Below are 11,602 nucleotides of genomic sequence, written 5' to 3'. Positions count from 1 at the left end.
GGAGCGGCGGCAGCGCGATGGCGCGGGCGGCGGCGGCCCCTGGGTGGCTGGCGGCTCGCAGAGCGGGCTGAGCGCATGGAGCGGCGCGGGCCGGGGGCCGCGGCAGCGAGGGGCCGGGCCGGGCCGCACGGAGGTGAGCGGGCCGCGGGCAGGTGCGTGCGGTGAGGCGGCAGGTGCGGCAGGTGTGGGGTGGCAGGTGCGGCGCCTCGGCTGGGCGCCGGAGCCGGCCTGCCGCGCGTGCGTCGTGGTCCCGGGCGGCCAGCCGGTGCGCCCAGGCGACCCCCTCACCTGAGCCTTTGTTGCGGCGGCCGGAAGCCGGCCCAGCCCCCGAGGGGTGTGCGGGAGGCTGCCCGGCCTCGCCGACGTGTCCCCGCGGCCGCCGCTCAGCGCTGTGGCTGGTGGGCTCACCTCGGGCGGTGCGCGCCCACCGGGGCGGGACGTGGCCCGGCGACGCAGACCTTTCAGCCCCAGCCGCGGATCCGTGGGTTCGCCCCTTTCCACACGGAACACGTAGAAGCTCAGGCGGGAGGGAGTCCTGCGCCAGCCCCCTACGACCCGCGCCTATTTCCCACCCCTGACCCGCCCCCGACCTGCCGCCCCCTCGACCTGCTCCGCATCGTCCTGCGCCACACCTGCGGCCCCATGCCCTCCTTCCTGATAGTTGTAGAACGTTCACGGTCTGTCCGTAACTCATTCGTTATCTCAGAAGATTTCCCAGGGACGTACACAGAACGCGTAACTCGGTCCAGAAGATGGGGCGGGCGGTCCGGGGAACACTGACTCCGCCGTCCAACTCTGGCGGGCCAGAGCCAGGGGGCCTTCCTGGAAGAGGCTGGAGAGCAGACGCAGGACCAGTGAGGCAATCTCAGGCTGAGCCAGTGGGTCACACCCAGGGAATGGTCCCAGGCTGGAATGGGACTTGGGGAGACGCCTGGGGAGGACACCCTCCGCTTGATCGCGGCCAGACCTCTCACGGAGTGTCCACGAGCACCTGTGTCCAGGACGAGCCAGGGCTGGTGACATAAAGGTGGTCACATGCCTGTTCCTCTCCTCAGTCCCCATTATATATAAACTGAGGCTCGAAGCAGTGCAGCCCTTCAGCGGGTCTCAGAAACGCCCCACGCGCGGGCCGGCTGGGCGTCCTCCTCCGCGGGCGTCCTGCGCGAGCTGGAGCAGAGCTGTGGCCTGGCGGGTAGAGAGGGCAGGCTTCCAGCCCTGCACACGGGAGGACACCTCGGCGGCCGCCTGCTCCACAGGGTCTCAGCCTGTTTGACTCCGGGGTCCCTCTGGAAATACCTGCATCTCCGCCGTGTCCGCGGCAGTGCGTCCCTGTTCTGTGACGGAGGACAGGGGCTACCCTGCCGGGGTCGGGTCGTTCTGCTCCTGGGTGACCAGGCGGGGAGATGGAGCAGAGGGTGGTAGAGGGTTGACCAACATTAACGTCCTCCTTCAGCTGACACGCGGGAGGCTGGGGTGCAGCCGCTGTGAGGTTCCGAGGAAGAGGGGTCTGGGCAGCGTGTTGTCTGTAGCTCTTTTCTGTGGAGGAAGATGTGATCTGACCCCCAGAAAGCCGCTGGGCCTTCTCGACGGAACTCAGGCCAGGGAGGCTCTGCCAAGGGGTCCTGGCTTCCAGCTGGAATGGGTACCCGCCCAGGCCCCTTCCCAGCTCTGCTCCAGGCCAGGAGGAGGGCCCGAACTCACAGCCTCTGTCCTTGTGGGGAGCCGAGAGGCGGGGGGACCTGCGGAGGTATCTGGAGACCATGGTCTTTTCTCAGGGAGGAGAGCAGACCTAGTGCCGGGGCTGGGCAGGCAGGAAGTCACCGCCCCCTCGAAGTCAGCTCTGGGGGAACTGGAAACGACTGTGGTCTGTCCACAGCAGAGAAGCCGGGGGGTGGAATTCCCCGGGCCCACATGGCGTGGGAGGATGCCCTGCACCTGCCCCGCCCCCCCCAGCCCTCCCAGGGGTTCTGGTGTGGGCAGTTCCAAGCAGCACACATGCAGCTGCCCTGCCCTGCCCTGGGACTCGGCCTCCTCCAGCCCGTCCCTGCCTTCTGCTCCTGGGACGACAGCGAAGGGGACCCGGCCGGCCCGACCCACTCAAGGGCGGGAGCGATGGCCAGTGGGCCTCTCTGTGGAGAGGGGCAGCTGCTGGTGGTGGGTGTTTTGGGTTTGTTTTTTTTTTAAAGATTTTATTTCTAGAGAGAGGGGAAGGGAGAAGAAAGAGGAGAGAAACATCCGTGTGCGGTTGCCTCTCGTATGCCCCCTGCTGGGGACCTGGCCCTCAACCCAGGCCTGGGCCCCGACTGGGAATCAAACCAGTGACCCTTTGGTTCGCAGGCCAGTGCTCAATCCACTGAGCTGCACCACTGGCTGGTGGTGGGTTTTTAACTAAGTTTTTATTTTGTGAGAATTCTAGATTCATATGCAGCTGTGAGAAGTAACACGGCTGGTGTATCCTTTCCTCGGCTTCCCCAGTGGCAACATCTTTCAGGGTCCCAGCAGGATTCTCCGTGGACACAGTGGAGATACAGATACTTCCATCCCTGCTTCCCTGCGGCCCTGTCCTCCCCACCATTTAACCCCTGGCAACCGCCCGTCTGTTCTCCTTTCCTGTAATTTTGTCATTTCAGGAAGGTTATATAAAGGGAATTGTACAGTGTGTAACCTTTGGGGACTGGCTTTTTCCACGCAGCAGAATCTCCCGAGATTCCTGCAGGCTGGTGCCTGGCTCAGCTCGCCCTTTTGATGCCTCCGGCTGGGGAAGCTCAGCCCTTGGTTAATCTTCACCCCTGGAGGACATCTGGGTTTCCATTCCTCGGCGATTAGGGGTAACGCTGCTCTAGACATTCACGTAAAGATTTTCACATGGACATCTGTTTATGTTTCTCTGAGATAAATGTTCAGGAGTGAGTTGCTGGGTCAGACGGTAGCGCAGGCTTAGTTTTTAAGAAACCGCCCGCCCGCCGGAGGGGCCAGGGCCCCCGCTCTCACCAGCAGCGTGGGGGCCGTCCTGTGTCGCTGCTCCTACTCCGGTCACCCTGGGAGGTGTGCAGGGACACCCTACCCTGGTTTTAACTTACATTTCCCAGCGGCCAGTGATACTGAGCGTCTTGTCCTGTGCTCATTTGCCGTGTGCACGTCCTCTTGGTGAAATGTCTCGTGTCTTTTGCCTTTTCCCATTGTACTTGTTTTAGTGTATGTTCCAGCCTCCAGTCGGGCCGGGTATGTGCCCTGCAGACATGTCTCTGGCCCGTGACTTGTCCCCTCGTCCTCTGGGCAGCCTCCCTCACAGCAGGAGTTTCCGTTTTTCCCTCTATGGGTCGTGCTTGTGGCGTCACACCTGAGAGCGCTGTCCTTGGCGCCTGAGCCCCCGGCACTTGACCCCCATGCCGCCCTGGCACCCGAGTCTAACCTGCCCTGCCCCTGTCAGCGGGGACAGAGGAGAGCAAGGCAGGGGGCTGGGGGAGCTGCCTCGCTCCCTGTACCCTGACCCCCAGCCCCGAACCCTGCTCCCTGAACCCTGCTCCCAGGGTTTCCCAGCTGCGTCTCCGCTGATGTGCTTCCCTCCCGTCCCAGCAGCCAGAGCAGCCGAGTCGCACACCAGCCCCAGTGAGAGCTGCCTCCTGCCGCCCTTTAGGCTGCTCCCCAGCCAATGAACCCCATGAACCCCATGAAACCTGCCCTGCCCTCCGCGCCACACAGGTGAGTGGGGCTCTTGCCTCGGGCCCCTCGCTCCCAGCCGGCGGTGCTCCCCCAGTGGCATCTCAGCCACGGCGGCCTCCGCACCCAGGCCTCCCTGCCGCCCCTGTCCTCGCAGTGATGGTCCCTTCGCTTGTGAGGCCGCGCCTTGGCAGCAGAGCGCCCCTCGGCCCGCAGGGTCGCTGTCGGTGGTCGCAACCGTGTGGGGCGTCGGCAACGCGGCGCACAGCCAGGTGAGCCCGCCTCTGAGCCGGGGCCGGTGGGGCCAGGGCCGCTGGGCCCCAGTCCGTGCGGGCGACCCGCATGCGCCACGCACCCCCCCGCCCCCCGCAGACGCAGCCTGCTGTCCGCACCCCACAGCCTTGGGCCCGCCCGTGGGCTGCCCCGCCCCTGCCCTCCTCCGCGCCCGCCAGGTGCCTCCTTTCCACACTTTGGAACTACTGTGGGAGACACATTGTTTGGATGGTTCCCTTTGGTAATTCTTGCTTCCTCGCAGGTTTTGGGGAGCCCCATGGGCCCGGCGGGGAGCCCCCCTGGCAGCTCCATGATACCTGGCGTGGCCGGCGGCAGCCCGGCCCTGAGTTCCCCGCAGTGCCTGGGACAGCAGGTGTTTAGTGAGGGCGGCGCCAGCAAGGGCTACGTGCAGCAGGGCGTGTATGGCCGCGGGGGCTGCCCCGGAGGCCCTGGCTTCGCCGCAGGGTAAGCGGGACCCTCCCCTGGCAGGTGTGCCAGGCGCCCTCTGAGGCGGGCACCTAGGGACTGCAACAGTGATGTGCTGGACGTGGCATCTCTGTTTCCTCGCGGGCTCCCCCAGCTCATGAGGGAGTGGCTGGCAAAGAGCAGGTCGTAGGGGCTTTGCGTGCCGGCCCCCGGCCCACAGGCGGGGAAGCGCTTCTAGCCGAGCCACCTGTGTCTCGTGCAGGTATGCAGGTGGCCCTGGGGCGCCTGGGGGTCTGGGCCTCCCCTCCCATGCCACACGACCCTCTACGGACTTCACTCAAGCAGCGGCTGCTGCTGCTGTGGCCGCCGCCGCCGCCACTGCTACGGCCACAGCCACGGCCACGGTGGCTGCCCTCCAGGAGAAGCAGAGCCAGGAGCTGAGCCAGTACGGAGCGGTGAGGCTGTGGTCCCTCCCCGGGGGAGCTGGGCACTGCTGGGAAGGCGGGGGCAGCCAGGCGGCCAGGCGTGGCTCAGGGGCTGCGGGCGTGCCCGCGTGCAGGCAGCGAGCAGAGGCCCTGGGACAGAGGTGGGGGTGCGGGAGCGAGGTGCTGAGGGGAGGGGACCGGGGCCCCCACAGCAGCGGCTGGGCCTGATGGTCCCGCTTCTCTTCCCAGATGGGGGCCGGACAGCCTTTCAACAGTCAGTTCCTGCAGCACGGAGGTCCCCGGGGGCCCAGCGTCCCCGGCAGCATGAGCCCTGCCAGCATGGGAGGGCTGATGGGCCCCGCCGGCCCCATGGGCGTGAACCCTGCCCGGGCAGCGGGCATGGCCCCTCTGTATGCAGGGCAGCGCCTGCCCCAGCACGGCTACCCGGGGCCTCCCCAGGCCCAGCCGCTTCCCCGACAGGGCGTCAAGAGAGCCCACCCTGGCGAGGTGAGTGTCCAGGCCCCTCGCCCACGTGTCAGGTGGGGCCGTGGCGAGGCCGGGCGCCCGTGCGTGAGAGCGGGCGGGGACACTGCTCGCTCCTCGGGAGCTGGCCTCCCTGACACCCTTCCTCCCCCGGGCGTTCGCCCCGTCCCTCTTTCAGGTGTGTCCAGGGCAGCAGTGCCTGCCGGGAGGCCCGTACTCGCCCAGCGCCGCCCAGTACACACCCGGGCAGCCCCCTGCCGCCGCCTCCTACCCTGGTCACAGGCTGCCCCTGTCCGCCTCTGGCCCCCCGGGACTGCACTACAAGGTAGGGCCAGCTCCTCCGGGCCTGCAGCCGGCACACAGACGGCCGGGGCGGCCGGGGCGGGCGTGCAGCCCTGCCGGGGCCCTCGGAGAACGGGGCCTCCCGTGGTGTCCTCATAAACCTGCCTGACGCCAGCCACCTGTGTCTGTAGTGGCCGTTTTTAAAATTACGAAATCAGTATGTGCTCCCTGTGGATGATTTAGAAAATACAAAAGTGTGTAAAAAGGGAACTAAAAGGCAAAGCCCACATGTGTGTGGTGGGCTCCCTGCGCTCGTCCTCATCCTGGGTCTCGTGCGGGGCCCGGTGGGGGTCAGGCTGGAGCCCCAGGCGCACGTGGTCTTCTCTCCTCAGCCCGCGGAGCAGTTCGACGGGCGGGGCGCCGGCTTCACCGTGGGGAGCAGCGGCCTCAGCCAGCCGGGCCTGAGTGGGGTACGGGCGGCCGCAGAAGGGCAGGAGGCTCCCTGGGGGGTGCGTGGAGAGAGGGCCCCCAGGCACGAGGAAGCGTGGGCGCCCAGCCAGGCACCCCGCGGCCGCCCGGCTCCTCCCGGCGGGTGCTCAGGGACGCGGCGCGGCCCCACCGTTCTGCCTTGACTGTGTGCTCAACCCCGCAGCCCGCCCGCTCCATCCCTGGCTACCCCAGCTCCCCGCTGCCAGGGAGCCCCACGCCGCCCGTCACCCCCGGCAGCAGCGTCCCCTACGGTCAAGACGTCAAGTCTCCCTTCCTGCCTGACCTCAAGCCCAGCGTGAGCTCCTTGCACCCGTCGCCCCCCGGTGAGTGTCGCCTGGCCCTGGGACAGGTGGGTGGGCAGGGGCCCAGGCCTTGCTCCTGCAGGGGACAGGGGGTGGGGGCGCCTGTGCAGATGTGTGGTACGGGCAGGGCTTCTTGGGGAACGTGCCGTGCGCAGTGTCAGGGACCCCTGAAGCCCTCTCCTGGTTCGGAACCCCTGTGGTTGGCGTCCCACACCCTAACTGCAGCACCGGGATGATGGGTGGCAGGTGGCCAGCGAACACTCCCTCAGTCCCCACCCTGCTGAAGGCACCAGGAGCACCTTCTGTCTGGGTCGGGGGTGTTTCGGGTTGCGTTTTAGGGTGTGCTAGGCGGGAGGCCTGAGGCAGGACGGAGCCGTGGGGTGGTCCTGTTACCATTAGCGGTGACGGCGGAGCGCAGGGTTGCAGGAGAGACGCCACCCAGACCCTAGCCTGGCGGAGGGGAGGGGCTGCAGCCCCTCATCAGCACCCGGCCGCGGGGCGGGGGGCCTGGCGGGCTGCTCCGCTGCGGGAGGCCTGCTGACGCCGAGGGCCGCCCCCAGGCAGCGGCCCCGGCGACGAGCTGCGGCTGACCTTCCCCGTGCGGGACGGGGTGGTCCTCGAGCCCTTCCGCCTGCAGCACAACCTGGCTGTGAGCAACCACGCCTTCCAGCTCCGCGACTCGGTCTACAAGACGCTGATGCTGAGGTGAGCGGCCCCCGGCCCCTGGCCCCGCCCGCTGCCGCCTGGCTCTCAGCGCCTGCCCTCTCTGCACAGGCCTGACCTGGAGCTGCAGTTCAAGTGCTACCACCACGAGGACCGGCAGATGAACACCAACTGGCCGGCCTCGGTGCAGGTCAGCGTGAATGCCACCCCCCTCACCATCGAGCGCGGCGACAACAAGACCTCCCACAAGCCCCTGCACCTGAAGCACGTGTGCCAGCCGGGCCGCAACGCCATCCAGGTCACCGTCACGGCCTGCTGCTGCGTGAGTGCTGCGGACAGCGGGCCTTCGCCCCACCGGTGGCTTCCTGTTCCATCTGTCCTCTGACCCTTTAAGAGGAGGACCCAGTAAAACCCACCCTCACGGCTTCTGGTTAGGTCCCAGCACGAGGCAGGCGCTCACACCGCACGTGGGAGGAAGCCCATGGGCCCCGAGTCCTCGTTGGGGGTCACCTGGCTCCAGCCGGCACTGGGGCCCAGGCAGCTGCGCTCGGGTGGGCAGCCCAGGGGTAGACACAGGGAGGGGGAGCGCGGGCAGGCGGGCTCTCCGGGCCCCCGAGGGATGGCGCGGTGCGGGAGTTAGGACGTTGGGCACGGAGCAGAGTCCAGGGGGCTGCGCAAGCCCCTGTCACCAGGGCGCCCGGGCGCGGCAGCCCTGGCCCGCACACCGGGCCGGAAGGACACGCTGCTGCCGAGGAGCTGCCGGCCCGGCCGGGCCGTGCCCCTGACCCGCGCCTGCCTTGCAGTCCCACCTGTTCGTGCTGCAGCTGGTGCACCGGCCGGCTGTCCGCTCAGTGCTGCAGGGCCTCCTCAGGAAGCGGCTGCTGCCTGCCGAGCACTGCGTCGCCAAGAGTGAGTGGCCTGCCCCGCCCCGCCCGCGGCACCGCCCCGTCAGACGAGGCTCTCCCCCCGCGGCAAGGGGTCCCAGCAGGGGCAGCTCCACGCCAGACAGGCCCTCGGAGGTGCCACATGCTTGTCGCGGCCCATTCTTCGGGCCTTTCCCTGTCACCACCAGTAAAACGGAACTTCAGCAGCGGCACCATCCCTGGCACCCCCGGGCCGAACGGAGAGGACGGAGTGGAGCAGACAGCCATCAAGGTGTCCCTCAAGTGCCCCATCACCTTCCGCAGGATCCAGCTTCCTGCCCGAGGCCACGACTGTCGCCATATACAGGTGGGTGGTCCCCGCATTTCTGGAACAACCGCTGCCTCTACCCATCTTTTTTTTTATTTTTTCCCTAATTTATTTATTTTTTGGAGGGGGGAAGGGGGAGAGAGGGAGAGAAACATCCACATGCTTGAGCAACACGGATGGGCGGCCTCTTGTGTACCCCCTGCTGGGGGCCTGGCCCCAACCCAGGCCTGGGCCCCGACTGGGAATAGAACTGGCGACCTTCCAGTCTGCAGGCTCACACTCAACCCGCTGAGCCCACCAGCCAGGGCAACTGTCTAACTATTTAGCAGACAAGATTCAGCCCTTGGGCCTGCAGGTGACAGGAGAGGCCACCCAGCCAGTGGGCAAGTGGCCTGACTCCCCCGTCCCCCTCAGGCTGGGCTTGTGTTTGTTCTAAGCGTCGTGCCCTTTCTGCGTTCCGGGGCTGCGGCGTGGACAGTGTCGAGGATGCAGGGTGCCGGCCCCTGCCGCGACCCCCGGAGCGCCACGCAGGCCGCCTGCTGAAACTGGACTGGCGTGCCCGCCGCCTTTGTGACCGCATGAGCGTGCGCACGGCCCTGGGCCCTGTTCTCCCCTTAGCGCGCCGGGAGCACGGCTGCCCGACTCCGGCTGTGGCCCCGTGGCCTGCTATTCCCAGTGAGGGCTGCCTGGCTGTCCCCAGTCTTGATCCATTAGAACAATGGTGTAGTGACAGCTTGGTGCACATAACTTCTCAAAGGTGCAAGGAAATAAGGGTTCCGGGCACTGCCCAGGGTGAGCCACGGTCTCCCTCCCCACAGTGCTTCGACCTGGAGTCCTACCTGCAGCTCAACTGTGAGCGGGGGACCTGGAGGTGCCCCGTGTGCAAGTAAGTGTCCCGGGGTGGTCCCCGCGTGGGTGCCAGGGGCAAGGGCAGTTCTTCAAGGAACACCCGCCCACAGCCCCGAGTCACAGCCCCGAGTCGGCTGGCACCGTTCAGGGCCGAGACCGCACACAGGGTCACCTCGCACTGGGCGACCTCGAGCAGGGGAGGGGCTGAGAAGTGGCAGGGCTGCGCCCGCGGGGGCTGGGCCAGGCCTCTGAGCTGAGCCCTGCTTCTTCCTTCCAGCAAGACAGCCCTGCTGGAGGGCCTGGAGGTGGACCAGTACATGCTGGGCATCCTCACCTACATCCAGAAGTGAGTCTTCCTGCAGCCTCCCCAGCCTCTGGGGTCAGCAGAGGGCAGCCCTGGGACGGGCGGGGTGGCACCTCTGCTGCTCTGCAGAGACGTGCGCTCGGTCCCAGGCATCACGGAATCTGCCTCCCACCTGGCCAGCATCCCACAGGGCACATGCAATGTGCACCTGAGGGGAAGGTCTGCCCAGAAACTGCGCCGGGGCCGGGAGAGGCCGTGGGACCGGCGGTGACCGTCCCCCCTGTCCCGCCCAGCTCCGACTATGAGGAGATCACCATTGACCCCACGTGCAGCTGGAAGCCGGTGCCTGTGAAGCCCGACGTGCATGTCAAGGAGGAGCCGGATGGGCCGGTGCTGAAGCGCTGCCGCACCGTGAGCCCCGCACACGCGCTCCTGCCCAGCGTGATGGAGATGATAGCCGCCCTGGGCCCAGGGGCCGCTCCCTTCACGCCCCTGCGGCCCCCCTCGGCCCCAGCCCCGGGCGACTACCCCAGCCAGGGTGAGTGCGGCTCCCAGCCTGCGAACGCAGGCAGCCCTGGCAGATGGCCACCCTCCCGGACCGGTCAGCCACCCGTGAGGCTGCTGCTACGTGGGCCCCCCCGGGGGGCTGGCTGCAGACACGCCAGTGTAGGTGCGGCCTCTGCCGAGCCGGTGGGTGTGGGCAGCAGGGCCTCCAGCGGAAGCTGCTCCCCACGCTCCCAGCAGCGGCAAACAAGGGGCCCTCGGCCGGCACACGCCATGGCCTGGCCCCGCCTGACCCGTGTGGTGAGGCAGGTCCCGTTCCCCTGGCCGCCCGGCCCGTGAGGGATGTCACGGGTCCCTTCCCCACATAGAAGGGACCTGCAAGGGAGCGCTGCCGCCCGCCCTGTGAAGGCCCCTCCCAGGACCTGGCTCTCCTCTCTCAGGTTCCAGCTTCCTGGGACCCGGGACGTTCCCCGACTCCTTCCCGCCCACCGCACCCAGCACCGCGATCCTCCCTGAGTTCACCCCGGGGCCGCCCCCCATCTCCTACCAGCCCGACATTGCCAGCAGCCTCCTGACGCCAGAGAAGTCTACTCTCAGCCTCCCGGTCAGTGCCAGGCCGAGGGCCGAGGGCCCATCCCCCAAGGGAACCCGGGCCCTTTTACCAGGTCCTTCTCTCCTTTCTCAGATGGCACCTGCAGGCCACCTGGACCCGGCCCACAACCCTGGGCCGCCCGGACTGCACACGCCCAACCTTGGAGGCCCCCCGGGGCCCCAGCTGCACCACCCTAACCCTCCCCCAGCAACCCGGCAGCCCGTGGGCCCCGTGGGCGCGGGTCCCGTCGGCGAGCTGGCCTTCCACGCCGCCACAGGCGTGATGGGCCCCCCCATGTCCGGGGCAGGGGAGGCCTCGGAACCGGCCCTGGACGTGAGTACCGTGCCCGCTGCTGGGAGAGCGTGGGAGCCTGGCCGGGAGCTGGTGTTCGGTTGTCCTGGGGGCACAGGCTGACAGCCCAGTGACTCAGAGCAGAGGCACCGCGGGGGCGTGTGCAGAGCCTGCAGGGGCCTGGGCTCCCAGCTGAGCGGCACAGCCCGAGGGCCCGAGGGTCCCCAGGACCCCTAGAGCAGCTCAAAGCAGGAAACCCCAGGCACTGGGGCCCCAGCTCCCGCGTGGCCCTGTTCACGGCCCGGAGGCCGCCCTGCGTCTTCCGCGCTGGCCAGGGACAACGTGCCAGGTTCCTGGGCATGGATGCCTTCTACAGGGAGAGCCCCCCCCCCCACAGCCTGGGGCTTGGGGCACCCCACATTCCGGCCTCCCCACCCACCTGGGCTGTGGGGACAGAGGTGGGTCTGAGACCAGTTTGCTGTGTCCTCAGCTGCTCCCAGAACTGACCAACCCAGACGAGCTGCTGTCCTACCTGGGCCCGCCCGACCTGCCTGCCAACAGCAGCGACGACTTGCTCTCTCTCTTCGAGAACAACTGAGCCGTCAGCCGCCCGGAGGCGGGCCCAGCCACCAACGCCACCCGCCCTGCCCTGCCCTGCCCTGCCCTCCCCTCCCGCCGGCCCCACTCCCCAAGCTCACCTGGGGCCCCTTGTCCCTGAGCTGCAAGCAGCTCTGCCCTGGCGGGAGGGGACCTGCGCGCCAGCCCAGCCCGGCCCGCTGGCTGCTGCGGGAGGTTCCTGGGGTCCGGGCCCCACACCCCGCCCCCTCGGCGCGCCCGGCGCTCCCAGCGGTGACCCAGGTGGTTCCCG

At 68.0% G+C, this 11,602-nt stretch overlaps 1 protein-coding gene across 2 annotated transcripts; it reads left to right on the top strand.

Annotated features, from left to right (window-relative positions):
• The first annotated feature begins 84 nt into the window (after positions 1 to 84).
• On the top strand, positions 85 to 11,602 carry ZMIZ2 (zinc finger MIZ-type containing 2). 2 transcript variants are annotated; one of them, XM_054571292.1, is made up of 19 exons: positions 85 to 133; positions 3,580 to 3,702; positions 3,818 to 3,932; positions 4,196 to 4,398; positions 4,622 to 4,814; positions 5,034 to 5,291; positions 5,446 to 5,592; positions 5,942 to 6,019; positions 6,202 to 6,361; positions 6,901 to 7,045; positions 7,115 to 7,325; positions 7,807 to 7,912; positions 8,076 to 8,233; positions 9,013 to 9,080; positions 9,321 to 9,389; positions 9,641 to 9,885; positions 10,292 to 10,455; positions 10,537 to 10,776; positions 11,225 to 11,602. In XM_054571292.1, exons 2-19 carry the CDS (start codon positions 3,653 to 3,655, stop codon positions 11,330 to 11,332), a joined length of 2,718 nt encoding a protein of 905 aa, XP_054427267.1. In that variant the 5' UTR covers positions 85 to 133; positions 3,580 to 3,652; the 3' UTR covers positions 11,333 to 11,602. The 2 variants fall into 2 exon arrangements, with proteins under 2 accessions (XP_054427267.1, XP_054427268.1); XM_054571293.1 differs by lacking the exon at positions 5,942 to 6,019.

Source organism: Pteronotus mesoamericanus, unplaced genomic scaffold (genome assembly GCF_021234165.1).
Source record: "Pteronotus mesoamericanus isolate MK-2021 breed Mesoamerican mustached bat unplaced genomic scaffold, CSHL_Meso_final contig_220, whole genome shotgun sequence".
In the NCBI taxonomy this organism is placed as follows: domain Eukaryota; kingdom Metazoa; phylum Chordata; class Mammalia; order Chiroptera; family Mormoopidae; genus Pteronotus; species Pteronotus mesoamericanus.
Note: the sequence above shows the minus strand (reverse complement) of the source record. Positions and strands in the feature narration are given on the sequence as shown.

Excerpts from the sequence above, each read along its gene's own strand:
- ZMIZ2 (XM_054571292.1), top strand. The coding sequence starts at position 3,653 with ATGAACCCCATGAACCCCATGAAACCTGCCCTGCCCTCCGCGCCACAC. Across the intron at positions 6,020-6,201 it reads GCCAGCCGGGCCTGAGTGGG|CCCGCCCGCTCCATCCCTGG; the intron begins GTACGGGCGGCC and ends TCAACCCCGCAG. Across the intron at positions 7,913-8,075 it reads CGAGCACTGCGTCGCCAAGA|TAAAACGGAACTTCAGCAGC; the intron begins GTGAGTGGCCTG and ends TGTCACCACCAG.